Consider the following 25696-nt stretch of genomic DNA (forward strand, 5'->3'; position numbering starts at 1 on the left):
CAGATCAGTTCAATATTGACTTGAACCTCTGTTCAATATTGACTTGAAACCTGGAGTTTCATTCCTCAACCACCAGGTTCTCCCACAAAGACTTTCTTAGTCCTGCCTTTGCTCTGTATCATGAGAAACACTTCAGCAAACCTGAAAAAATCCTAGCTTTATTGTCTTTCAAATCCCCATTTACAGCTCACCTCTACCATGATCCTACAAACCCCAGATTTTGTGGGTAAGGCAAATAATCTAAAACTATATTTCCCCATTCTTTTTTTGGTTCTATGTATAGGAATGCTATTTACTAAAATTTGTGCAGTTAACAAAGCTTTCTTGTTCCATTTTTCACATTATTCATTTGCTTGAGTATTTTATAACTATTCTTTTTCCTTTTTCTACCTGTGCTTTTAGACTGTGAAGGGCTTTGGGGGCACAGGGGGAAGGAAGTCCGAATATTTGGACCTCCAATATATGCCAATATTTGCTGCTACAGCTCTATCAATGAAACTGATACACACAGTATATTTGTCCAATCCATTCACGCTAGATAGATTTATGTCACTGTGTGAAATGAGGTAGAAATGAGTGAATTAAAAAAAAAAGACCACTTGCTTTTTTTTCCCTCCCTTTTTTTTTTGTGTGTGTGTATATAATCTGTGCTGGGAACTGCACCTTTAGGAATGTTAGCATTTTGTATTGTACAGATGCTAGAATTCTTCAATACTGGCTAGTTAAAATATATTCTTTTATGGTTGCCTAACATTGAAAAAAGGAGAACTATAGTTGCGTCACATTGTCTCTCTGAATACCAGGTCTTTTTTTACAAACTGGGGTTTCTAAATATTATAAATGTATAAAGATTTATAAATGCTTTGAGAGTGTTCTTTTTTGATATGTATATATGATGTAATCCCTGTGACAACAATGTCTCATCTTGGTCAGGACATCTACATACTCTTGGAATATAAATAGCAAGTAAATAATTGTGTCACTAGTGTATACTTGACAAAACTCTTAATGACTATCTGAACATCCTCAGACATATCCCAGAGCAATAGTAGCTATCTGCAATGTGATGAGCTTGAAAACATTTTAGCAAGTCTGTTGCATCAGGAGTGAGTTTCTTCCCTAGAATGCACCTGGGAGTTAATATATATAAAGTATATATTAATATAATATTTTATGTAATAGGTATATGTGAATATGTCTATATAGATAGGTTTCTGAGCAGTTTTCTTCTGAATAACAACCCTCATCATACCCAAATGCTATTTCGCTTGCTATTTTGTTTGCTGTGGTGGCTGTCTGGCTTTACAATACAAAGGTCATCTTTTGATTCTGTGCTAAATAGATAATATAATCTCTATTCAGAGGAACACTATACTTTTTGTTTAGTTAGCACTAGATTGTGCTTTGGTGTCATTTTCTCACTGGGAATAACATGTTTCTCCATGAACTGTCCTTTTCAATCTCATCCATTTTCCCCAGGAGGAAAGGACAAATCACCTAACTGAGTGTGGCAGGGGCTGAGGTGTTGAGTAATGACCGATTAAGGGCTTATTTCCTTTACTTTGTTTTGTACAGTGATATACGGTGAGAAAAGTTCACTCAACCCCTTAACTGCAGGGGTGGCATGCTGCTTCATTTTGTATGGTTTGCATTATCGAGATTGGGGTCTATAAATCTTTAACTAAACTCCTCTCTTGCTGGAAGGAGAAAGCCAACTTGCATGAGTGAGGGATCTGATAGTTTGTTCCTGATTATTGCATCCAGTTCTTCAGCATCACAGGCTTGGTGTAGGCATGTGTAGTCTGATGGCTGAACTAGAGTACAGTGTCATTGAATCCTTAATTTCACTGAGCTTGACAAAAATTCTAAATACGTTAACTGAAAGGTGCTTGGAATTAAAGGGCTGGTTTGGGCTGACTTTCATAATGATCTGTATAAAACCTATTTGGTAGCAGGGAAAAGATCCAAGTAAAAATTGAAACCTGAAATGTATAGCATCAGCCACTCTTATTAACTGCAAGGAACTAACAGAAAGATGTTAAATCACTGACCACTGTGGGGCAGAGGGGGGAGGGAATAAAGTAGTGATCTGTCTGGCACCAGCTGAAACACATTTCTATGTGAAAGATGATTGACACTCATTCACAGAGTGGAGACACTCTCTAAGTAGATTTAAAAAAGTTTCTCTCTTCATTAGGATACTTCCAATTCAGAGATTCTATTTTTTTTTTAAAGAATAAGATAATCTTCAAAACCATCTTCAATGGTTTTACAGATTTATTCTTCATCCTTGAAAGTTATGTGGGTGAGCCATCTAACTACAAAATGAGACAATGCAGAGAGTTATGAGGATTGTAGTAATTTATATTTAGGCAGCTGATGAATCAAACTAATCAAGCAGACTAGTCCTCGAAGCATACTTTTAACAAACTAATCACAAGAAATCTGGAATTGAGTGCAGCAGTTTTATTGAAAAATTCCACAGGTGTGTGCAATTCCTTTATTAAAATGTTTTCAAATACATTGGACAAGGAGCAATTGATGATCAAGAGTTATTCCTTTTTTTATACATTTTTATTTCCAAAACTATACAAACATTGGAAAACTTTCCTTTTCCTCCATTTTAGCTATTAATAATTCTGTAATGATAAGTTATATATCTCCCTTTTTCATTCTGCAAGCTGACTTTCCTGGAGGTGACATTTTACATCTTTGACAATTAAAAAAAAGGTCAGTCATATTTACATGTGCTTAAGGTTGCATAATTGAGTATCGTACAGGTTCTGAAAACCAGTGGATAAATGGTTTTCAAGATTCACCCAGGTGGGTTGAAGGTTTAAAATACACATAAACTGCATACATGTGATTTAGTAGCCAAGACACCCTTTGTTCCCTTGTATTTTCAAGGCTATCTATAAACTGTGTGCTAGCCATGGTAAAGGTTTGTTTTAGTAAAGGTACTCACCAAGTGAAAAGCAGCACTGACAACAGCTATTGCTGATCAAGGACATGAATGAGCAGTGAATTGTATGTGACTATAGAATACAAAATCTAATGTTTCAAAATGGACTTGAAGCTCTTATGTAAAAATAATGTCTAGAATAAAAGCTATTTCCTGGTCTGGATTAAAGAATAAAAAAACCCCAAAACTCCACAAACACGTGTGTAAGGAAAACAGTAGAGCTCAACATGGGAAAAGAACAATAGAAGCACATGGATTAAATTCAGAAGCTGATCTTGCAATGTATAATTACTGGAAATTCAGTTGAAATATAGCAACATTATCAATGGAAAATGAAGGCTACAACTGCAGCAGACACATACAGTATACTTTATGAGCTATTATATTGGCCATACAGATTTGTCTACAAGTTATTTATTTGACTCCTTAAGGCTTCTCTAATGTCTTACATGAAAGTGCTGTCTGCTTGGATCTTCCATGCATGAGGGAAAGGGGTAATTTTTCAAGGAAAAAAAATGTCCACATTTCAATTACAATAGCACATCCAGAGACACAAAATAAAAGACAAAACTTTATGGTACCTTTGTTTCATTTATTTTGGCCCCCCAAAGATGCATGCACTAGACTTTATGTACTACAAGGTATTGAAATATTTACAGCATTGTACATGTGCTCTTAAAGGGATGGCAAAGGGAGAGGTCTATTTTTATCTTGGTGGGAGTAGAAGTTACTTTCCTAGCTTAATAATACCTATTCAAAGTGAGAGATGACTCTTCCAAAAAGAAAAGCCCACAGAGAATAAAGCTATAGCATAATTATAGCCAATGTTAACAAACTGTACAGCACTTTACCTGGGAATCTTCCGCTCTCTCACTCCTGTTTGAAATAGCAAGTACCAACGATTAAGTGATGTTGCTGTGGTCCCCTTGCCCTGTCTGCTCTGTTTCTCTCTATTCCAGCAGGTATAGCTGTGTAGTACCTGTTTATATGATTTTTATTTCAAATTATTTCAGCATGTTGAATGGAGATGTAATTCACAATAACCTGATGGCAATTTTTGGACAAATGATATGATTGATATTTACTGGGTTATGGCACTAAAGAATTCAGACCACTATAAAGCACATCGTAAATACTTCAAGTGGACATAGGAAACCATCTCTCTAAGAAGTTCAGTGACTAAGGCTCATATCACTGATTTCCTTCTGCTTTTAAAGGTAAAGATATGATACCCAATACACCAGGTTAAACAAACAGAAGGCAGTTGGGAAGAAGATTCGGGCATAGGAGTCCATTTTGGCAATACGGATATGTATTCTTCCATGCCTCCATGCTCCCGTTCGACAATCCTCAAAGCAGCAAAAAAAACTGGCACAGTCCTTGCCATCAAGACACTCATACCCATATTCTTCATCCCTTTCCTGGAGGTGTGTAGCATTGTTCATTTGAATAGTAGCTGATCGAGGCCGGATGTCAATTGTAGGTGCCTAAGGTGGAGTGGCAAAAGAAGAAAAAGATGGCAGGAGGGAGAGACTCTGTTATTTTCACCAGACCAACAGGGAGTTAGAGACTAATGGTCAACATGTGAATGATGATTTTGCATGGGGTACATGGGAAATTGCTGAGGAGTTCTAATGGTAATATTACCTTGAACTTATTAAAACTAGTCGCATCATACACTTTACAGGAAAGCAGCACAAATCAATATAAAATTAACAGCTGTGGACAATTAGCTTTAAAGCCAAACTAAGTAAACATTAGAGGTTAAAGGAAACATTCAGGAATGTAACTGATGTTTTTTTTAATTTCTTTTGTTTTTTATATTTTACATAACTGCTTGATATCTGAATGCAATTTGTGTATTGCACATGGAAGAAACCAAAATAATCAATTGGAAATGCAGGATTTTAATATAGGGCGGGTTCATGTTGAGACAGGAGCAAATATATATACAGGAAAAAAGGCAAAACCTGGGTCTTTTGAATAAAGTTCGGAGAATCTCTGCAAGGCTCTCCAATTGTTTGAACATATATAGCAGTTCACTATCTAATAATGTTCACCAAGTAGAAGGTTCAACATGTTCCAATTTTTATATAGTAGCTGTACATATATATACACACACATATATATTTGGAATCAATTGAGCAAATTAAGCATTTAAGCCACAGTTGAGCACTTGGCAAACACTAGGATGACAGGCATTGAAATTTCCTGCTGATAGTTATTAGGGTAAAATAACAACAATTCCATTCCATAAGTATGTAAATTTCTTGGCTTTTATTTTATGTGATTTCTTTTTTTCCCTGTGGGTTTTTTTTTTAATTGTTTGGTTTGGTTTGGGTTTTTTATGAAATCTCTGCATTTCTGAATGAAGATAAGGTTTAGGTATGGAACATGGCTAGATATATTTGCTAATTTGCTAAGAATGTGTTGATCCAGTGACAGCATTAAAAATGTGCATCTTTAAACCCTTTCAAAACTCTGACTTTTTTGTACAAGGAACAGCATTTGAGTAATTGATGATGACATTGAATTTTATTCAGGTCAACATCAGAACAGATTTGGGTTTATAATTTGGAGTGAAATCACAAAGGTTAAAAAGGCGAGGTCAGAGTTGAGTTCTAAAAGGGTGTACTGCGGGTTTCTGGTCTAGCTGGTGCTATTGGATCCCATGGCAAAATGAGAAAGACAGGAGCAGAAATGTTTTAACATTAAACTCTCTTAATTCATGCGATCCAATAATGTTGGTTACTCTTGAACTTAGGTAAGTTCAGGACCATCGTGAATCAGTATTTGGGCTGCTGAATCAACTCTACAAATTGTTTAGAAATATGTAACCATTCTACTTAATTAGGAAGTTACCTTGAGTAGAATGCTTAGATGTCTCATTAAAAAAACCCAACAAAACACCACTCTCATATAAGCTCTAATAGTTAAATTCAGCAGTCGCATGCAGTGAATTTCCATTCCAAAAAACATTATACCTTGAAGGAAAACATCCGAAGAAGCTTTCATTTTGTAGACAGAAAAGAGAATCAGAGGGTTTTGTTTTAAATTAAAGAAAGAAAGGAAAGAAAGAAAGAGACAAAAATAATGTAAATTAAAAATATGTTTCTAAAACATAGTAAGTCAAAAAGAACTAAATTTATAGAAAGGTTGGGATAACAGCAATTTAAACAAATATCTGTAATATAACCCCCCCACATTTTTGACTTGGCACTGTCTTGTAACTACATCTGGCCCAAAGACAGAAGATAGCAAACTCCGTTTAGATCTTTTCATATTCCCGGGGATTTAAATCTTTTATGTTGAACTGTTTTGAAAGAGACCATTCACAGTTTATAAAAACACTTTTTAGAAAAAAATTCCTTTTACCTGCAGACTGGGTCCCAAACACTCTAATTTTAAGGTTTTTTAGATTCTGTGATTAGGATCCAGGCAATCATTCATAGTTCTGTTTGTTCCCAAATGCTCACAGATGAGTAATGTAAAGAACAAGTAATCTACCCTCATATGGAAATCTTTAAGTGAGACAACTAAATTTGAGATAGTTAATCTTTGTTCCTTTAATTGATTGTGAAGGACATACACAGACACAGACAGCCTTTAATTTCTGCCACAGGCCAGGGTGCATCACCCTCTGGAAATGCCTCTTTCTTTCATTTGACTAAACCAGAGGCATATGATCAAATCCAACTTTAGCATACCTAAAGTTAGGTGAGAGTTCTTCCTCCATAGTCTTACAGATGTTTTTCTGGCTGTTTATCCACTACAGAGTACATTTTTTTTTTTTTTTTTTTTTTTAGAGTCTACTTCGCAATAGCTCTTAAATTTGAAATTATAGCAATAATGTCTAATAAAAGGTTCTTTAATTACTATTTTTTTCTATAGTCTTTTAGTGCTGTATGTAATAACTCAAAGAGAATATCTTCAAAAGTCTTTGAAGATATTAGCAGAGCAAATCTGAGTGACTTCATTGTTTCCTAGATGCCTGAAATGGATTTGAAAATACTCCCTATTCATGTAAAACACTTGTTCTTCACATTTTTCTCAGGCATATTTGGGAGGTTTTTGTAGACGATTAGGCTAAGTTTCCCTATAGGATTTTACACTATTTTTTTTCACCTCAGAGATTCCAGACAACAGACTTTTCAGCTCAGTTGCAAAAGGCAAGGAGATATCTATCCTGGACAAAATAAGCAACAAATTTTTTCTGTATCTGGGGAAAAAACCCAAACTCCTACTGAGGGTAATTTTTTTTATTGTGGCTATTATATTTTTTTTTAAAATTGTGTAGCAGGTATCCATAAGCAACATTGTAAACTACTAGCTAAATCACTTTCTAAGGGAGAGAAGTATATAAAGGAGGTAAGAAATACAAGAAAAAGAAGATAAGGAAACAATGAAAAGGAAACAGATGCTTAAAGGGAAAATTAGAAAAAACATACTGTGTAGTTTGAGTATAAAAATTTAACTGTAGTCCTGATAATAAGAAAAACAATCATGTCAATAATATGGACATAAGTTAATGGCAGAGAATATTACTAAAGGTAAGACAGAGAAACTGACAGTTCTTCCATAAAGCTCACAGTAACACCTCTATCTGTGACATAAATAATTGTTTTGGTGATAGTTATGATTTGCAGAACACTTTGGTTAAAAGGATCCTTATTCTAAGAAATTAGTTTCTCTGGCATCCAGACAACCGTCATATGAGCTTCTCATTCTCAAGGTGAATGTTTGCATTCCTATAAGTACAAAGGGAGAGTATATAGGCAATAGAAAAATCTGAAAAGAAAGCACAAGTATAAAGAGGGTATTTAAATGCTCTCTCAGAAAACCTATTTAAATTCTAGACCTTGCTGGTAAAAAGATACATACAGGATTTTTCTTCTTTTTGTCTTTGTCCTTGCTTGGTTTTCTGTTGCTGACAAAGTAGTGCAAAGTTCCATATTCCACCAGTGCAGAAAAAACAAAAATAAAGCAGACTGACACAAAAAGATCCATTGCTGTCACATAGGAGACTTTGGGAAGAGATTTACGAGCAATTGTACTTAGGGTGGTCATTGTCAGGACAGTTGTAATACCTGGTAGATAAATAGAAAACAGAAATACTATTACTTCAAGTATCAAACTGGTTTTGCCAGTTATCTCTGATTTTGAAGTATGCCTGGAGTTCAGACATATAGCAAAGATATTAAACAGCACATCCCAGCAGTGAAATGTGGAATCCTTCGAGGAGACACACTTGCAGCCCTTATATGAGGTAGAAATTAATGAAAATTCCTAAGAAAGCATGTAATCCAGCAGAGGAACTTCAGGACAAAACGTGTGTAGATTTGTATGTGTGCTACATAAAGAAATAAAACTGTTTCCTTTCTCTTGCCTAAATGCATTTTAGCTGTATGCAAAAGATACTAGCCCCACACAAATTATCTGGCTGCTCATTATTTAAGTGATTTCTTGCATATAAAGCTGGAAGGGAGAGTCTATCAGTGCTTCTTGTAACTGTAATACTGTGAGGTCAGATTATGTCTATGCCAGAGCAGTATCTCTTTTGTCCTTCATAAGTGACTATAGTGTATAACTGAGACGTACTCTGACATGCCTCACCATCCCTTCTCCTTTCAAAACATTATTCCCTGTACTACGATGTGAAGAACATTAAAAATGCATCAGAACAGTTAAAATCCATCACATTTTATATGGCTAATTTCATGCCACTGATTTTACTTCCTCAGTGGCACAAACAGGCTAATTCTCAATATGAAGGACCAGTCTGGTTTGTATATCTAAGTAGAATTTAAAATAACAGCTGAATGCCTTTATTAATTTTGTACTTTAAAGCAGATTTTATAACCTCTTTTTAGAGAGGATGTGAAAAAGGCATTAAAATGCTTAAAATTTTGTCATGGGAGCTACTGGTCCTCTATCCCCTTTTTTCAAGGGATTTCTGGAATGAAAATGCTGTTCTTTTTGCATTCCAGTGCTTTGTGCTGTAGTTCTGTGAAGAAATGAAAAGGCAGAAAGAAATCTAAAATGATTCTCACTTGTGTGGATTTATGCAGAAGTAGAAAATGTGTTTAACTTTCTCTAGTTGAATGTTTCTACTAATTCTTACAGCTACAGCTGCTTTGCACAAGCAAGGTTAGTTTGGTCTCTTAGTTTTTGTAGAACAGTTGCTACATGTGTAGAAATTACTAATTCCAATTAATTGGATGTCTCATTTTCATGTATAGGATTTTAGATACCACCAAATTCAGTTGATTTTGTGGCCTGAAGCCTAATTTTGATGGTTGGTCCCTAAAGTAGAAGTCAGGGTACTACATTCTCCCCTTTTTACCACTACAGCACATAGACAGCCAGAAAGATTGATTCCTTCTTGGTATTTATTTCATTTGTATTGCTAGTCACCATGATATGGAAGTAGAGCAAATAAAATTACTGCATGCCTGCCTCTAATCCAGCAATGTTCCCATTTTCTTGATGTTTGTAGAAAATACTGCGGTCATCAGAGAAGATGCAAAAGTTTTTACTGTAGGCAGTCTACAATACTAAGAGCTAGGATCCGACATAGTAAAATGGAAGAGATGCAAATATGGTTTACGCTGTGTTATTCCTTGGAAATGACTAAATCCCTCTAAATGAGGATAATTTCTGTGAAATTGTGTTTCCTTTTATATTTACAAACTGATGATCCACAGAGGTGTCAGTTAAACATCATAACGCTTGAATAAAAGCAGGAAATAAAACCAACTCACCCAGTGATGTTCTGGCTGGAACTGCATCCTTATTAATCCAGAAAGAGACCCAGGACAACACAACAATAAGTGTGCAGGGAATGTAGGTCTGAATAGTGAAATAACCCATTCTCCTGCTCAGGTTAAAGTAAACAGACATGACTACATAGTCTCCTGTAAAATAAAAGTATACTGAGATAGAATAATGTGTTAAAAACCCAACATAGTATTTCTATATAATGGGTAGGATTTTTCTATTCTGTGTCTGGGTTATATATATTAAACTGGTTCACCAGATATACTGACAGCAAATACATGCATACCATTCTTCAGCACTGGTATAGCTCAAGAACTGGTGGATTTTCCACACTATGACAGTAAACAGTCTTTCAGGTTCACTTGGGTAGCTTGTACTTGAAGATTTCAAGGGTAACCTCCATTGCGTAGCACAGCAGGCTTCTTTCTACACAAGTCATTCCTCATAATTTGCAAATGCCTGGTGTAGCCCTCTTACAGCAACCGAGTGATTGGTGGTGGTCCAGCAAACCTCCAGTCACCATGCTGTCCTGTTAGCATGCTCTCAGCTCTGCTCTCAAATAATGCATGCTTTCAGATGTACTTTCTAAATTATTCATGTTCTCAACTATTCTTCAGGGCTAGGCTGTGTCAATAATTAATTTTTTATTTGCCTGCAGATCTTCTGTTGTATTGTCTCCTCTAAAAGGATTTGAACCCACATCTCCTAAGTGTCCCAAAAAGCCAAGCTATATGTTACTCCAGTGTGCATAACACATCATTCCCATTCAATAGTTTTGTGATTATTTTTCTAGTTTTTTTCCCCTCTCAAACTATTAAGTAAATTCCATCTGGATTCAGGAATACAGCAAAGCTTCAGTTTTTGATTTATTTTTTCTAAACTAAAAAAACCTTAGTGCTCATCTTTACTTCAGTTTACAGCACTCCTGGGAAATCTTGATTGTAAAAGAACTGCAGAACCCCAGGCTACAAAAGACTTCATTGCAATTCAGTGAAATGCAGTCCAGAGAAGTCTCAAACTGAAACAGAATAGGATTTGCAAATTTAGAGTGAGACAGTTTTCCAGTGTTATCAAAGAGACTCTGTGGATAATACGTATTCTGCTTAGATCAGTACCTTTAGCTAACATTGAGTTCTCTGTTTTCAGGCATAATTAAAATTTTAATTTCCCCTAGAATAATCTCTTTGAACCTGGTCACAAAAGAAACTTCAGAGATCATTTTTCAGCTGGTGCTTCTTTGTTATATTACTTTTTTCAGTATGAATGTCCATATCCCAGGGATTAACTGGTTTTAATTTAATTATAGTATGTTATAATTAAACCAAAAACTTTAAAACCAAATTATATATGTGTGGTTTACAAGGAGATATGGCTGAATACGAGCAACCATTTTTAATAACTACAGTCTGATTATCTGCTTAATTCACAGATAAGTTTGCATATACCAAAAAAAAAAAAATCAAACCCAAACCAAAAAAACCCAAACCACCACTGATCTGAAACACTGTAAAATCCAAGTCATAAAATTACAGTATGACTCATTCTTCATCTCTCTGGATAATGTATTAACTTCCTTAGAAGTTATTATTTTGTCAATTTTGAGAATTAACTTTTTTTATTCATTCATCTTCATACATGCTATTAATAGCATTAGTATTTCAAAATTGGGGTTTTTTTCCTGCTATACTATGGTAGAGATTACTTGAAGCACTAGCTGTATTACTTCCATGCAAACAGTTTTAAGGAGAAGGCTGTTTTCATGCTCAGTGTTATTATATTACTTTAATGAGATAAAAAAATATCAGAAGAGGTTAAATATAAATCCAAACATAGATGAGAACATAAAAAGGTATAAAAAATTAGCTCAGAATTGAAATTAAAAAATCAGAAGTTTTCTTTCTGTTATTGCTTCTTTTTCTGAAGCTGCAACTGCTATAGACTCTTTTGGAGTAGCTGAACAGATATATCAGATCCTAGGTAACTGCTTTCTCTTTATTTTTTGTCCTGTACTTGGACAGGTCTTTTTGCCCAACTGTTTCGGTAGTTTTAGCACTCTTGCTTGTAAGATCTTTTATTCAAAAGAACAGAAAATACTAGAATCTAGTATACAAGCCAGAACTTTCTTACAGGTATTAGAATGAAATCCAAAACTCAGCACCTGTGCTGAGAAAACAAACAGATAAATCCAGGTGACCTAGACCAAGGCATACTGCAAAGACTTCATACATTGTCTTTCGTCAGTAACAATGTATGCGCACCAAGCCAAATGGTCTGAATATACATATTGTGTATTCACAATGTATTCACATTGTATTCATATACATGAATATACATACATGTGTACAGAGAGAGAGTAGTCTCAGTCCTTCCATTTTATAGACCATTTCTGCATACATTGTTTTATTGTGTTTTTTCTAGAAAGCTTAGTGGTGATCATCTGGTCTCCTTGGAGACATGTTTAGATTTTTCTCTTAATGTAGGGAGTGTTTTTTATACAGTAAGCTATTACAATAATATTTTTACAATATTTTATGCATTTTTTTTAAAAAATATTTTTGTTCAAAATGTAATGCATAAGAGCTTTTAAACTGTTAACTAACTTATAAAGGCCTTGGTCCATTCAGCAGCAATGGAAATTACTTTGAGTTCTCTGCCATCAGAGGACAATCCATTTCCACAGAGCAACAGCAGCGTCCTGTCACAGAGCATTTGCTACACAAACTGGAGACACTCCAAGTGGATGTGTTATATCTAATTGAACACAATTTCCTCTGCGTTTTTTTTTAATAATGAACTTCTCAACCAACTATGTTTAGAAATAGTGTATTTCTGCTAACATGTTCCAAAAAGTTAAAAAGTGATGTAATTTTTCTAGATTTTGTTCAACCCTGCACCGTTCTTTAGGCAAAAACTTTCATTCCTAATGGATATATGTGTGTTGTGGTTTAATCCCAGCTGGTAACAAAGCACCACACAACTGCTCAGTCACTCGCCCCTGGTGGCATGGGAGAGAGAACCAGAAGGGTAAAAGTGAGAAAGCTTGTGGGTTGAGATAAAGACAGTTTACAGGTGAAACAAAAGCCAAGTGTGCAAGCAAAGCAGAACAAGGAATTCATTCACACTTCCCATGGCAGGCGGGTGTTCAGCCACCTCCAGGAAAGCAGGGCTCCATCATGCATGACAGTTACTTGGGAAGACAAACACCATCACTCCGAATGTCCTCTCCCTCACTATAGCACAGTGTCATTCATTAGCCCTCAGCTGGCAAATTGATAATCTTTTCATTATTATTTCATCCTCTTTCCCTGAGCTCTCGCTCTTGTTTATCCAATATTGTCTACTGCAGCAAGAAAGCTTCTCAGACTGCCAGATTGCTGTTTGGAGGGCTAAGGTGCTTTTGGATTTTTCTAGAAATGAATGATAATACAGCCTGGCAGTACCTCTGTAAGACAATGTACTTATGTACTTAACGTTTGGCACCCTAATTAGAAGATTACTTGTCCTTTCACCTTACAGTCTTGCTGCTTATTCTAAGGTATATATAACTATTACATGTGTCTAGAAAATAATACCTAGATAATTTTCAATTTTTACAGAAATACAAAATTTCCCTGGAAAAAGTAATGTTATTACATTGAAGAGCATAAGTCATCCTTCATAAATTTACACCTCATCTCTCTCTCTGTATGAATACATGTATTTCTCCTGTATTCATCTATATTTGTATACATAGATAGGCGTAGTTTTCTTCATCTGAAGATACAATAACCAGTTATCAGTTTCTTCAGTAGCATATATTTAAACCAGCATGCAGTCCATCGGGAAAATGCTATCCAGCTCACGTTTATCCTCACATATAATAGCCATATCATGTTTTCTACTAAATGCATATTCCTAGCAATTATGTTTGGAAGGTCACGAGATGAGGGCAGGGTTCTGACTTGAGCCACAGCATCTTCATACTGCTACTCTGGGAAGCTGAAGATTCCTCTTGGTGCATGGGTCTTAATTCACTTCTAGAGTATGAGATATTTTGAAAAGGAGATGCATAGCATCAGTACCCAGTGATCATGACCTTCGTAAGCTCTTACAAAAGGTTTTATTTCTAACAGTCTTGTGCCATCGTAATTTACACAGACTCAAAACAGACTGTGGGAACTTTGGAAACTGGGAAGCTCCTCCTACTGTTCACTTGTGTGATATAGCAATTTGAATACTAGGATTCAGGCTCTGTTAGACAGTAGGTGAAGTGAATTCCTGATCTGAGGAACCATCTGTGCATGCATCCTGGCCTAAGTCCCGAAGGTTCAATAGAAGGAATTAGTCGTGCCAGGAAGCCTAGCCAGGGGGAATGTACACCGCACTTAACTGATTTAATCAGCACAGTGGGTGTGATCCTTCATTGCTTCCTGGTAGTGGAAACATTTATACCTGTGCGAAGTGAATGGGAAATTATACCCATTAGTCGTCTCTTTATGCATGTTTAAGTGACTGTGCAAAGTGTAAGGTACTGGGGAAACAAGCCTCTAATTTGTACTCCAAAGTGATTTGGAAGCTAGTACAAATGCTAGAGAAAAGAACAGCTTTCTAACATCAGAGGAAATTGGTGTCTTAATTATAGTTCAGGTAGCAACACTTATAGCTGAGATTGTCTCACACTTACTAGTATAAGATTCTGGTTTCTGTTGTTTAAAACACTGCTAGATTTAAATTATGAAAAGAACTGCAGAAGAGCTTCAAAAATTGTATGTTTGCCACCTGGTCAAGTTATTTGTATGTGTCATTTCTGTTCATTCTCATAGATAGTTTTGTAGTGGAGAAAATTCAGCGTTTCTTTTCTGTTAAATATATGGAGTTTTGAACAGGGAAATGCAAATAGGTGAAGGGCTGGCCTTTTTACATGTTGACATTTCTGTGAAAATCTTTCATGGCTAAGTTAAAAGTTTTGGAAATCAAACAATGTGTGCATAGACATGTGTCCATAGACATAAGGAGTTTTTTGAGAGTTTATAAGACGACTATATTCCGATTAGCCCTGTGCTATCTCTGTTACAGAGCCACACACCACACTGAAGGGCACAGCAAAAACAGATGGATGGTAGAAGTGGCTCTGTTCTACTCAAACAGTATCTGTTCCATTATCTGTCCACTACCTAAAATCTCTAGAATTTCTCTGTGTGCTGAAAATATACAGCACATGAGCTCCTCACCTCATGCCGACTCCATGGTGTCAGGGAGCTTCATCATGGAGCTCTTCTACCCCAGCAACTGCATGAGTTCTATCCCAGGATCTGAACAGGATTTTCCTTGAGTATTTGGTTACTTTAAATACTTTTGCCAGTGTTTAGTAGTATGAAAATCAATGTATGTTTTAGTAATTATGATAATGTTTATAATTTAGTTCTTTTTATACCTAAAATGTAAAAAGCTGTGGATAAAATAAATTATGTAGGAGAATATTGATGATGAATCAATAATTGGCAGAAAAATGCTACCAACTATCATTATTATATCTTTTTAAAACTTGGAGTTTTCCTCTGCTGGATGGATTTGTGAAATTGCTGGGGGGGGGGGGGGTTGGGGGGGAGGGGAAGACAGGAGAAGAGTAACGTATGAGCCAAACTCTCCCAAAATTTCAGGCCATCATTTGTTCTTTAAGGACTGATCAAGTGACTAGCAACTAGGATTAATGTAGGTCACTGTTTGTATGGTAACCAATAGGCACAATTTTCTTAGTGCGGCTAATAGCAGTTCATACAGACCTAGACATGCACGAGCTGTCCAGATTCCCAATGGGTTTGTCTCTCCTAATTTTACACAGAAACGATACAGAAAAGAGCAAGAACTTATAAAAGATTTGTTCAGAGAACTATATGAAAATATACATAGAAATGGAATCTTTTCTCAAAAGTAACGCCTATAGAGGAGTACATAAATAAATAACTTGTTTATATATGGGAAACCCTATCCTGTTCATCTCTCTGGATGGAGTACACATAGGAAAAAAGCAAATAAAAAAAATTGTGCCACGGGAGGGCACTGTCACCTCAGAATAGAAATGAGAAACGATTGCAAGTCTGCCAGTGGAAAACCAAATCTTTAAAATTTCTAATTATTCTCCCCATTGAGTGTTTATACAAACACTCAAATGGCATTACTGACTTCTACAGCTCTGTTAATCGAGGAGCACTTGTAAGAACTAAACCGACTCTTGTATGATAGAAATATTACCAAGGTAACATCACCTTTGTGCTACAAGTAATGAGTATAAACTGCATAAATTGTTAATGAAGAACAACTGTGGCAGCAGAATTTATCTTCTTTTCCTTATAAATAACTAATAAATACATCCTTGTTCTCTCTCTCTCTTTTACTGTTAACATGGCTAACAGTCTCATTTTCTGTTAGGCAGAGATCACAGCTAGCACTGTTGTTTGCTTTTGTTTAAAAGAATGAACAGGTAAATGGTAGTTTAATGGAAAAGATGTGTTTTCTTGGTTTTAGTCATGGTATGTGGAAATACATATGATAACATATGATTTCTATAAATACCTCCTTTAAGGTAGGAGCTCTGTTGTAAGTTCATTGTTGTTGGTGCTCTAAGTAAAATCTCACTCTGAATTAATTGTATTTAATTAAAAAAACCCCAGACATTATTAATTTTGAAAATTTTTTTAAAAAATATCTAAAATATTTTAACAGAACTGAAAGGCTTTAATCAATGACAAATTTGTTTCATGATGTACCCACACATAAAACAAGATGATCCCGGACCCAAAGGGCTTATTGGCTAAGTCTGCAATATTCAGATTTCTGGAACACGTGAAAAACATCTGTTATTTTTCTAGAGGTGGCATTATTGCATCTTGCTGTGTATTAGTTCAGTGCCTTACATTTCTGGGCTGGAGCTATGTACCCAAATCCTACTGAATCCAGATCTACTTCTAATTCTCTCTAGTTCTTAAAATGCTAACCTATTGGACCAGTACTGCCTATAAAAATAATAGTAAATGGGATCCTAAATGCATCCTTCCTCTTTAAAAAAGGAGTCAGGCTTGGTGCCATTTTTATACAGCTATTCTATAATACTAAATAACTGGTAGGTAAGCTTGTGGGGCATTGCCAATTTACTTCACATTGTGTGCCCTTCTTCCATTTCTGGCACACTGAAGGGCAGCAGTGTTACCCAAAAACTGCTACAAGTGGAGAAATAAAATTAAAAAAGAAAAGGAATGGTAAAATATGGACAAAGCCTTTTCTCTTTCATGTCAAAACAGGTGATGGTACCACAGCTCTGGTGTTTGCTCTGCTCAGCAGTGGCTGGATACAGATTACTGCCCCCAGAAAAGGGCAAGAATGGGTGACCAGAATGAGACCTCTCTCTCACACTAGGGCAAGTGTCAGGTTGTGGACTACATTGTATAGTGCAGCTCTAATCTAGGATGAAAAATCATGTAAATAGTTTAAGATTGGTGTATTTGTCCTGATGTATCTTCATTTGGCTTTTGCCCTCATCTCTTTTCTCGCCTTGACAGGGTCTATATTTGGAATTCTTATGGCATTTACTGTCTTGATGAGGGAACTGAGTCAGCCTGTAAATGTGGTTCAGTGAGATGTCTTGCACTGTTATGGTGGAATGAGGAAAACATAATAGTTTTTCTAAACACACTTTTTTCTGTGAGGATTCAGATTTAACCTATTCAAATTATTCTCTTGTATGAAACCTAAAGTGACCTATTTCTGATGTTTTTTTTCTTCTTCCAACAGACCAGATAGTTCTTAAGTCTGTCTAGTTCAGGACTAATGAAACAGTACTTCTAAAATTGGTCATTTATCACATGAAGAGATGATATTGGCTCCTCCAGTGCAATATTTTTTTACATATATCATAGGAAAATAATTTTGGCTGAATTATTTGATCACTGGGCACACGAGTGAATTTTCATAAAGATAGGACAGAAATTTGCTCACAGTGCTGATCATAAGCTGATATTTATGAGCTTTATTGGTGTCCACAGCCAGAAATAAAAAGTCTCGGGAAAAGGCAAAATCAGAAAGAACACCGTCCCCTAGATATCTGACCATGAGACCTTCTCATTATCTCATCTTTGCCAAATGCCCTTTTCGTTGTTTCTGTCCTTCACAGTTTTTTGTTCATTTACTCTTTTTTAGACTGCATAAGGGCCAGAGAGTTTCAAAAAATAAATAAGCCTCTTCCTTTCCAAAAATGCTCAACAGTCTCTTTCCCCCTGGGGTTTAGCAGCAAAATACCACTATTGTGTCATAGGGAAGTCATGATGTGAAATATAGTGAATGTTTAGCCTTCAGGGCAAAGAAAGAAAAAAATCTGCCATGGCATTGTAGATATTTGCTTGTAACAGACTCGAAGCGCTTGGCAGCGGTGCCATTCTCTACCTGACTGTTGGCACTCACTCTGTCTGTGCGTTACGTAAAGAATGGGGTGATTCATGGTCACTGCTGATACAGCACAGCAACTGTGTTAAGTGATTTCACCCCAATTCTAGATATCTATTTCTAAGCCGTGATTATAGCTTGATTATGTAATGAGGTAAAACAATATTAAGACTTTGACAAAGCTTGCACTGTAGTCCATTTATATAAGATTATCTCTGGGATTCAGATAGCTACAAGCCTGGTTTTCAATTTACATTCCAAAGGATGAATCCTAACTACATTTCGCAGCAGGGCGGAGGACAGGGGATGGGAGGAGATTTTCTCCTTTTTTCTGTTTTTAGAGAGTAACGTGTATGTCTCTGTGTGAATGTGTCTGACATCAAACACCTTGATTTCCTGCGGGAGCAGGGAGAAGAGAACTGGAATTAGTTTATGTTTGTGTGAAATGACAACCCCAGTTGGTGAAATTCCTGCAAAATAAGATGAATCATTACAGCCATCCAAGCAAATGAAATTTCTTTATGTATGACATGACTTTCTGCCCGACAGTTCTGGATTTTGTTTGGTCCTTAGCCACTCATTCCACTTGAAGTGCTGTTTTCTCAGTTCATTTGACAGAATGTGTTCCACTTCTCATTAGTTTCTAATTATAGAAGGAAAGAATGTAATGACACTAGACAGTAATTAAAATCTATTACTGTTGTTCCCACCTTCTCTTTGAATTCACAGAGACAGGATTCAGCCCAAGAATTTTTGTTGCTGAAAAATGTCAGTATGTGGAAATGTATTGAGGGATTGAAGGTAAACTTAGGTGTGTTTTTTTCTAAGGTTCCATCGGTGAATGCTAGAATTTCAAAGGGAAAATGAACATTACTGACCGTATATCTTTACATGTGATTTTTTCCTAGTTTGGGACATAATTTCAAACAACTAATCTTTTTTGTTTGTTTTTGAAGGCAGCTAAGCTACTACAGGGGCATTAGCAAACACAGGAGGTTTTTTATTGTGCAGGATTAGTGTTCAGATGTGGCAGCAGCACGATGTAATAGGTTGCAACTGCTGTGAGTGAACCATTATGCTCCAGTGTGTAAATAATCTGCAAATTATAGAACCTTCTGCTCCCTTTCCCACTCCTCTCCTGCCTAGGAAGCATCAACCCAGGATGAAAGCTCAGCGTCTCATCTCTGAATGGTTAGGTTTTTAAATAACCTGTTTGACTTACTGTGATAGAAAATTGGAACAAAGAGATGAGAAAATGTGAGGATGACAGAAATCTCAGTAACATGAGAAAGTAGAGAGTCACAATCTCCAGGCAAACTACCAGTTGGGGTGCTGTTCTGTTAGAAATCTTGCTGTGCCTGACACAGTCAGGCATCCTGTGTCCTTGGCTCTTTTGGATGTCTGGTTGTTGTCTGAATACCTAAGGAAAAGCTGTCTGCTTCAAAAAAAAATTATCGCACTTATAGCTAAGACCTCTGTGCATTTTTTAAAGCAATGACTTAATTAATTTTGAATATTTGACCTATTATCGTTATAAAAGTTTTGAAATATGGTGAAATCACCAATGTGAGCAAATATAAGAAATATGTTTTATAATATTTTCTTCATTTCAAGGTATCCAGATGGTATACCCACTACCTGGCAACATCCAACCCTGCCTGCTTTTATATACAGGGAGAATTGGAAATAACTGGTTTGTTTCCATACCTCAAAGCATGACGTACATCACATCCCTGGTACTTTAGAACAAACACTATCAGGATTATGAAACGGCATGAAATAAGAATTGCCAAAGCTATGTAAATTTTATCACGTTGAAATTTTCAGTAGTTTGCATCAAGGAAAAAAAGCACAGAATGGTGGCTGGTTTTATTTTACAGGGGTGGTAAAGCACAACATTTATACTTTATCATTGGTCTACATATTTGGACTTCCTAGACAACAAACGGATTTGTGTGAAATGGTAGCGTGGGCAATTCCAGGGCTAAAAAGATAAATGTAAGATGTAATAATAGGAATGAAGTTAAAGGTGGCACTTTAAGACCTAGGTTAAAAACTGCTAACACTAAGTACTTGAATTAACAAAGTGAAAAGCAAATGGTCAGTCAAAAGGGACGCACAACTCCCAAAGGGAGTCCAATCTTATGTGGACCAATTCCTTTCATGGTGTCATCTCCGCTAATCTGCTATTAGACATCAGGGCTCTGTTTGTGGTCAATGGATGAGTCTGTGGACAGAACTGCTCCCTTACTGGCTGAACAAGAGAACCACATGCCATCTCTATGCTCTACTGTAGGCTTCCTAAAATTTCAGAAGTGGTTGAAAATTAGATGCAGACGTATTTAGTGAACACCATAGGAGAAAAGGAAGCATTTAATATTTTTGGTCTGAATAACAACAGACTTGCAGACATGCTAGAAAACTCACTTGAAATTAGTATTGTTTAATGAGCTTTGTGCATGTCCTGGTTACTGAAGTGACTGCACAGGACTAATGCAGTTCATGAAACATCACTTCTCAAATTTCCTTTTACATCTTTATAAATTGTCTTGCATGGCAAAGGTCATTCTCGAATTCCTCTGAAAGCCTTTCATTCTGAGAGAAGAGGAATTTGAGGATATAGTACATTTAATCTCTGATCTTGATGTTTCCAGTTATTTTCAGAGCCAGGAGACAGTATTACATAACCCGAGGCTGCAATAAAACTTGATGTTTTCTTCTACTTCCTCTCCTGAGGAGAGAAGGCATGACTGCATGGAGGCAACGTTCTGCAGGGGAGCTACAGATTTCACAGATTCATTCTGTCTGAACCCCCCAGCAGAAGAAATATTTATACAAGAAAGTACCACTTGAACACCAGCATCTTGCTTCCACTGAATGCACAGGGAGATTACTGGAAAGGCTACCATAAACAGAGAACCCGAGGGATGCTAGGAGGAATATAACATGCTTTATTGCTTGACTTCCAGCGTTATTTATTTTTTTTTTAGGACTTCAATTCCATTTATTTTTGGCTTCCTTTAAATATTTTAGAAGATTTCATCAGTGAATATTTAGTTTTAAACCCCCAGGAAACCAATTTAAGTAACCAAGAAAAGACTAAAACTCACTCGGGTATGAGATCCTGGAAGGCAAAAAAATCAAGGAGCAAAAGTAGTACAGATCAAACCCAACTTTCTTCAGAGCTCAGTGTGATCAGCTACCAAATGTCATGGGCTTCAGAGAGCTAGGGCAGCTCAGTAATAAAAGTTGACGACTTTGAGCACAAGAACCCAACAAAGATAGCAAAAAGCAAATTGGCTTGTTGGAAAACAACATAGCCCAAAAATATCTCAAAGAAGTGGTGTGGATTATTGATTAGGACACTGAAGCAGCAGGCAAGATATCTCAGGTCTGGTCCCAGCACTCTCACTGAACAGCTGTAGAGCTGTTGGACAGCTATTTCTCTTCTCTCAACCCATCTTTCCTCCCATGGAGATTCTTTGGAACTTATGCACACTATGTGCTTCAACATCTGGCACATTCTGCTCTAAACTTACATGGAAATATTTAGTGGGAGTGGTTGAAAAAAAATTCTTTAATTGCATAAAATTTATGATTTATATTTATACTAATGCAATAACTTTTCTTTGGCTTCTCACACAAAAGAAAACTCAAAAACATTTGATAATTACTATTCTGTTTCTAGTGATACTAAAAATTACCAACGTAGGCATGGTCATGCAAAGAAGCAAAATAAACTCACAAATATTCCTATTTAAAATCAGAGCCCATAATCAGTGCCATAAGGATTGGTCTGAAACTTTCTGTGTTCTTCCAAACATTGTTTTTCTTAAAATACAAGGAAAAAGCCAAACCTCACTCAGTTTTGTCATGTTCATATCTTGTCACGTTTCTGAGTCGCCCAGAAAAAAGCGGGCTGTATGCTTTGGAAAAGTTTTTTATACAACATGGAAACAAGGCGGCAGCTATAGATGATAAGAGAATTCAGAAAATAGAATTTTGGAAAAATAATAAAAACCCTTATGGATTGGGGCTTACAAAAAGTAAGACTATTATGGGTGACACATCTATGCCAGTTAGATTATTTCATTGTCATCTAGGATTCTGTCCCTGCACCTTCCACTGAAAAACTCATCCATATTCAGAATCTGGCTAACCACTAAATGATAGGGGTTCTTGAATGATTGTGGTGATTCTGAACTTTGTGATACTCCTGATTCTTACAGGATACTCTTATGTAGTTGAAGGGTAGCCAAATCATTCATTTAGTAGTTAATTGAAATGTAAGTAAGTGCATAAACCAGGTAATGATTATGTGTTTGAGAGAGATGGTCCACTATTTTTTTGTTCCTTTTATCGGTGACAGACGCAGCTGGCAGCAATACATAAGTGCATTTTAAACTTCTGTTATTTGCCTCTGTTGAGTATTAACTTAATATGTAATTACATAGCAAAAGATAATTCTGTTGCTTAAAAATTCATGGATTGATTATAAAGGCTTTCAGTGGTGTAAAGTCTACAGAATTCTGCAGGGAGTCCTCCCAATCAGCTTTCCCCTTCTACTTGTTGACATATTAAGTTCTTCAGAAACCTGTTGTTTACTCAGACACAGAGGTAGGAACAGAGGATGTTCACACACCTTGTTAAACTGAGTTCTAATGCAAACTTGTTGTTGAAGATTTACTAGCACTTGTGTAGAAATTCCAGTGCATATCTTAGTATTCATCTGCATTAGCAGATGAACATGTAAATTGGTTACACCAGGAGGAGTTGCTGTTTGAATGAGTGTTGAACATGTCTGTGTATGTGTATCACACGTAAGGTGACAGGAAGAGAGAAGAATACACTTCTTGTAACTATTTGTCAAGTTTTAGTATTCATCAATATTTATTTATTTAAAATTATAATAGTGATTACCATGGTAATCTCACTATCTGTATGTAGCACCATATGGTCTGTTTCTATACCAGGAAAGTGAGCCCTGTGCTCCTGCTAATGTTGAATGACACCTTTCTGAACCTGCAGCCAAATGTAGCTGCTGTCAGGGTTCCCATCATCAGTAGTACTTATTTACGGACTAGGTAATTTTTGTTTTCTACTTACATCTAATGCCATGTTCTTGTTTATGAATGGAAAATTACTTTTTTTTGAGACATGGTACAATGTCTCAAAATGAGTACAATGGTACAATGACCCTTAGAAACAGCTGCCTGACAGAAGTACTGGTTTCTTAGACTACCAAGTACAAGGAAGCTTCCTACCTATGTCTGTAATCTATAAAGCTACTTCAGTGTTGAGTCCCTTCCCCAGATGTTTTACAATGATAATAGTGATAGGTCTATGTAGATTGTCTTAGGGTCTTTTTAAAGGTGGATGAAAGTATACTTGTTGTTTTCCTCTAATGGTTAATATGTGGCTGCCTAGAATTGAAGCTGAGCTAGCTGCATTTAACTTCTACAAATAAGTTAAGTTCAGTTGCATTTAACTCTCACAAATAAAACCAGGAATTAAAATAACCCATGGTTAGTCCATGCTCAGAGTTTGGTCATTCTGGAGAATCTTTATTCTATTTTTCCAATTTATGTATGTCTGCACATATGTATTTGAGCTTGTTTCAAATGTGGAAGAATTTCAGAGACATTTTGATCCATATTTTTAAGTAGGTAAATCCATTATATTGCTGTAAGAGGAAAAGAGTGCTCCAGAGTTCACATCTATGACTATTAAAAATAAGATATTCTGAAGCATATATATGGGGGTTTATAACTAAGAAAAATTTTAAATAAAAATATCACAAATGTATTTGTTTTCCAGTTTGAGTCATTCCTCTAGAAAAAGCTATTGTGGACTAATGTTTGCGAGGTAAGGAGCATCCTCATTCTCCTGCTGTTGGTTTGCCTGAGGACAATGCCTGCTCTGTGTGCAGTTTCCAAATTGTTTCTGGTTTCTTAAGCATTTTGTCTTGCAGGAACCAGGTGCAAAGCTTCAGCAATGTGCAAATTAATCTTGTTCACAATCACAGCTAACATGGAACAGCAGAAACATCCGCTGGCAAAAGTAGGTGTTGCAATATAGTCTGAGGTGTGATTGGTGAGGAAATGAAATGGAAAAAAACTAGCTCTAATAGAACAGTTATTTATAAGCTAAGAAAGGAGATGGCAAATGTGTTTGGGTGTATTTTTAATGTCTTGAGCTTTCTAGGAGGATATTATTGACATCAGGTAGAAAGTAAAATCATTAGAGGAAAGAAAAAGAAGCTGTTTCTTTAGTTATTAGAAGTTATTATTTTAAAAATTAGAGAACAAGAAGAAATAAAGGCACTGACGCAGAAGGAACTAGGTTATGGTTAAAATAGTAAATAAATGTACCGTTAAAAAAGTAGGTGTTGGAGGTAGGGAGAGAGAGTAACTGTGAAAAATGGCAAAAAATGAGATGATGTTCTTAAATTATACTTAATACAAAGACAAGCCTGCATGCAACAGGCCTGAAGGGAAGAATAGAGATGAATATGATGTTTAGTTTGAAGATCATGTCTCGGAAGAGACAGCTATGAATGAATAATTTATAACCAGTATTACCATTTGAAGTCAAACAGATCAAGCTTAGGATGTAAAAAAATTCTTTAAGGACTACAGATACCATCTTGAAGTTTCAGTTACCAGCTTCACAGGAATAAAGGTAGAGCTTCTAGATGTATATAATCACCCTACAAATCCAAATCCTACAAGGTATTGAAATGGCTTGCCCTTTTCGAGAGGAGACCTTTGAAGAACTATTTATTTCTCAAATAGACATATTCAGGATAATGTCCATGGCTACTAAAAAACAGGCTCCCCTGGGAGTCTCCATGCTATGTCGCAGTGTGAATACCATTACATTGTATGTTTTCAGGCCAGGAAGTGCAACCTCTTAATCTTTTCTTAAAAGTGAGGTTATAACACTGTGAATCCCATGGGTTATGTCTTTTAAAGACTTTTTTCTTTTAACATTTGAAAATGTTACATCCTGGAAAGTTTTTAAAAATGAACTGGCAATTCCGGATCTGAAACACTGTGTGGCATACAGAGAAGGATGCATTTGCAATCCCACAGGACTGTGATGAGGGAACTGTGGATTGAGCTTTACCACGTAGGCTGGAATGTACCCTACACGTTGGTGATGTAATATGAAGTCACTGGAAGCTAGATCTCTGTAAAGTCTCCTACATTGTTTTTTAGAAGTTCAGCTGCTGTGTTTGTAACTCCACAGAGAGATAAGGCTGTAACTGGTGCTAGGCACAAAAAAAAGGTTAATATGCTCAAGAGTCATCCAATGCTTTTAGCATTTATCTTTCTGCGGAGGTCGCTATCATAAAAGACTTAAGGGCTGAGATGGTAGGTTGAATGCAGAAATGATGCAGTGGTCATTCAAATCTTGCAGTTGTAGCTTGTTATAGAGATTCTCTGAGACAAAGTCAGTCATGACTTCTTCAGATGCTATAAGAGAGAAGAATACTCAAAACCCAAGAGGCAAAGCAATGAAATTGCAAGCAATAACTTC

The 25696-nt window shown here is 36.2% G+C and overlaps 1 protein-coding gene across 3 annotated transcripts in view; it reads right to left on the bottom strand.

Annotated features, from left to right (window-relative positions):
* Positions 1 to 2451: 2451 nt before the first annotated feature.
* GABRG2 (gamma-aminobutyric acid type A receptor subunit gamma2) overlaps positions 2452 to 25696 on the bottom strand; it is a 69115-nt gene continuing 45870 nt past the window's right edge. For 2 of the 3 annotated variants that reach the window (XM_075766333.1, XM_075766335.1), the window contains exons 7-10: positions 9724 to 9876; positions 7844 to 8049; positions 5947 to 5970; positions 2452 to 4449 (exon numbers count right to left, since the gene is read on the bottom strand). In XM_075766333.1, the coding sequence (XP_075622448.1) occupies positions 4174 to 4449; positions 5947 to 5970; positions 7844 to 8049; positions 9724 to 9876 (659 nt within the window). In that variant the 3' untranslated portion in view covers positions 2452 to 4173. The remainder of the gene's footprint in view (positions 4450 to 5946; positions 5971 to 7843; positions 8050 to 9723; positions 9877 to 25696) is intronic. The other variant, XM_075766334.1, reaches the window with a different exon arrangement.

This window comes from Balearica regulorum, chromosome 14, assembly GCF_011004875.1.
Source record: "Balearica regulorum gibbericeps isolate bBalReg1 chromosome 14, bBalReg1.pri, whole genome shotgun sequence".
Lineage (NCBI taxonomy): Eukaryota > Metazoa > Chordata > Aves > Gruiformes > Gruidae > Balearica > Balearica regulorum.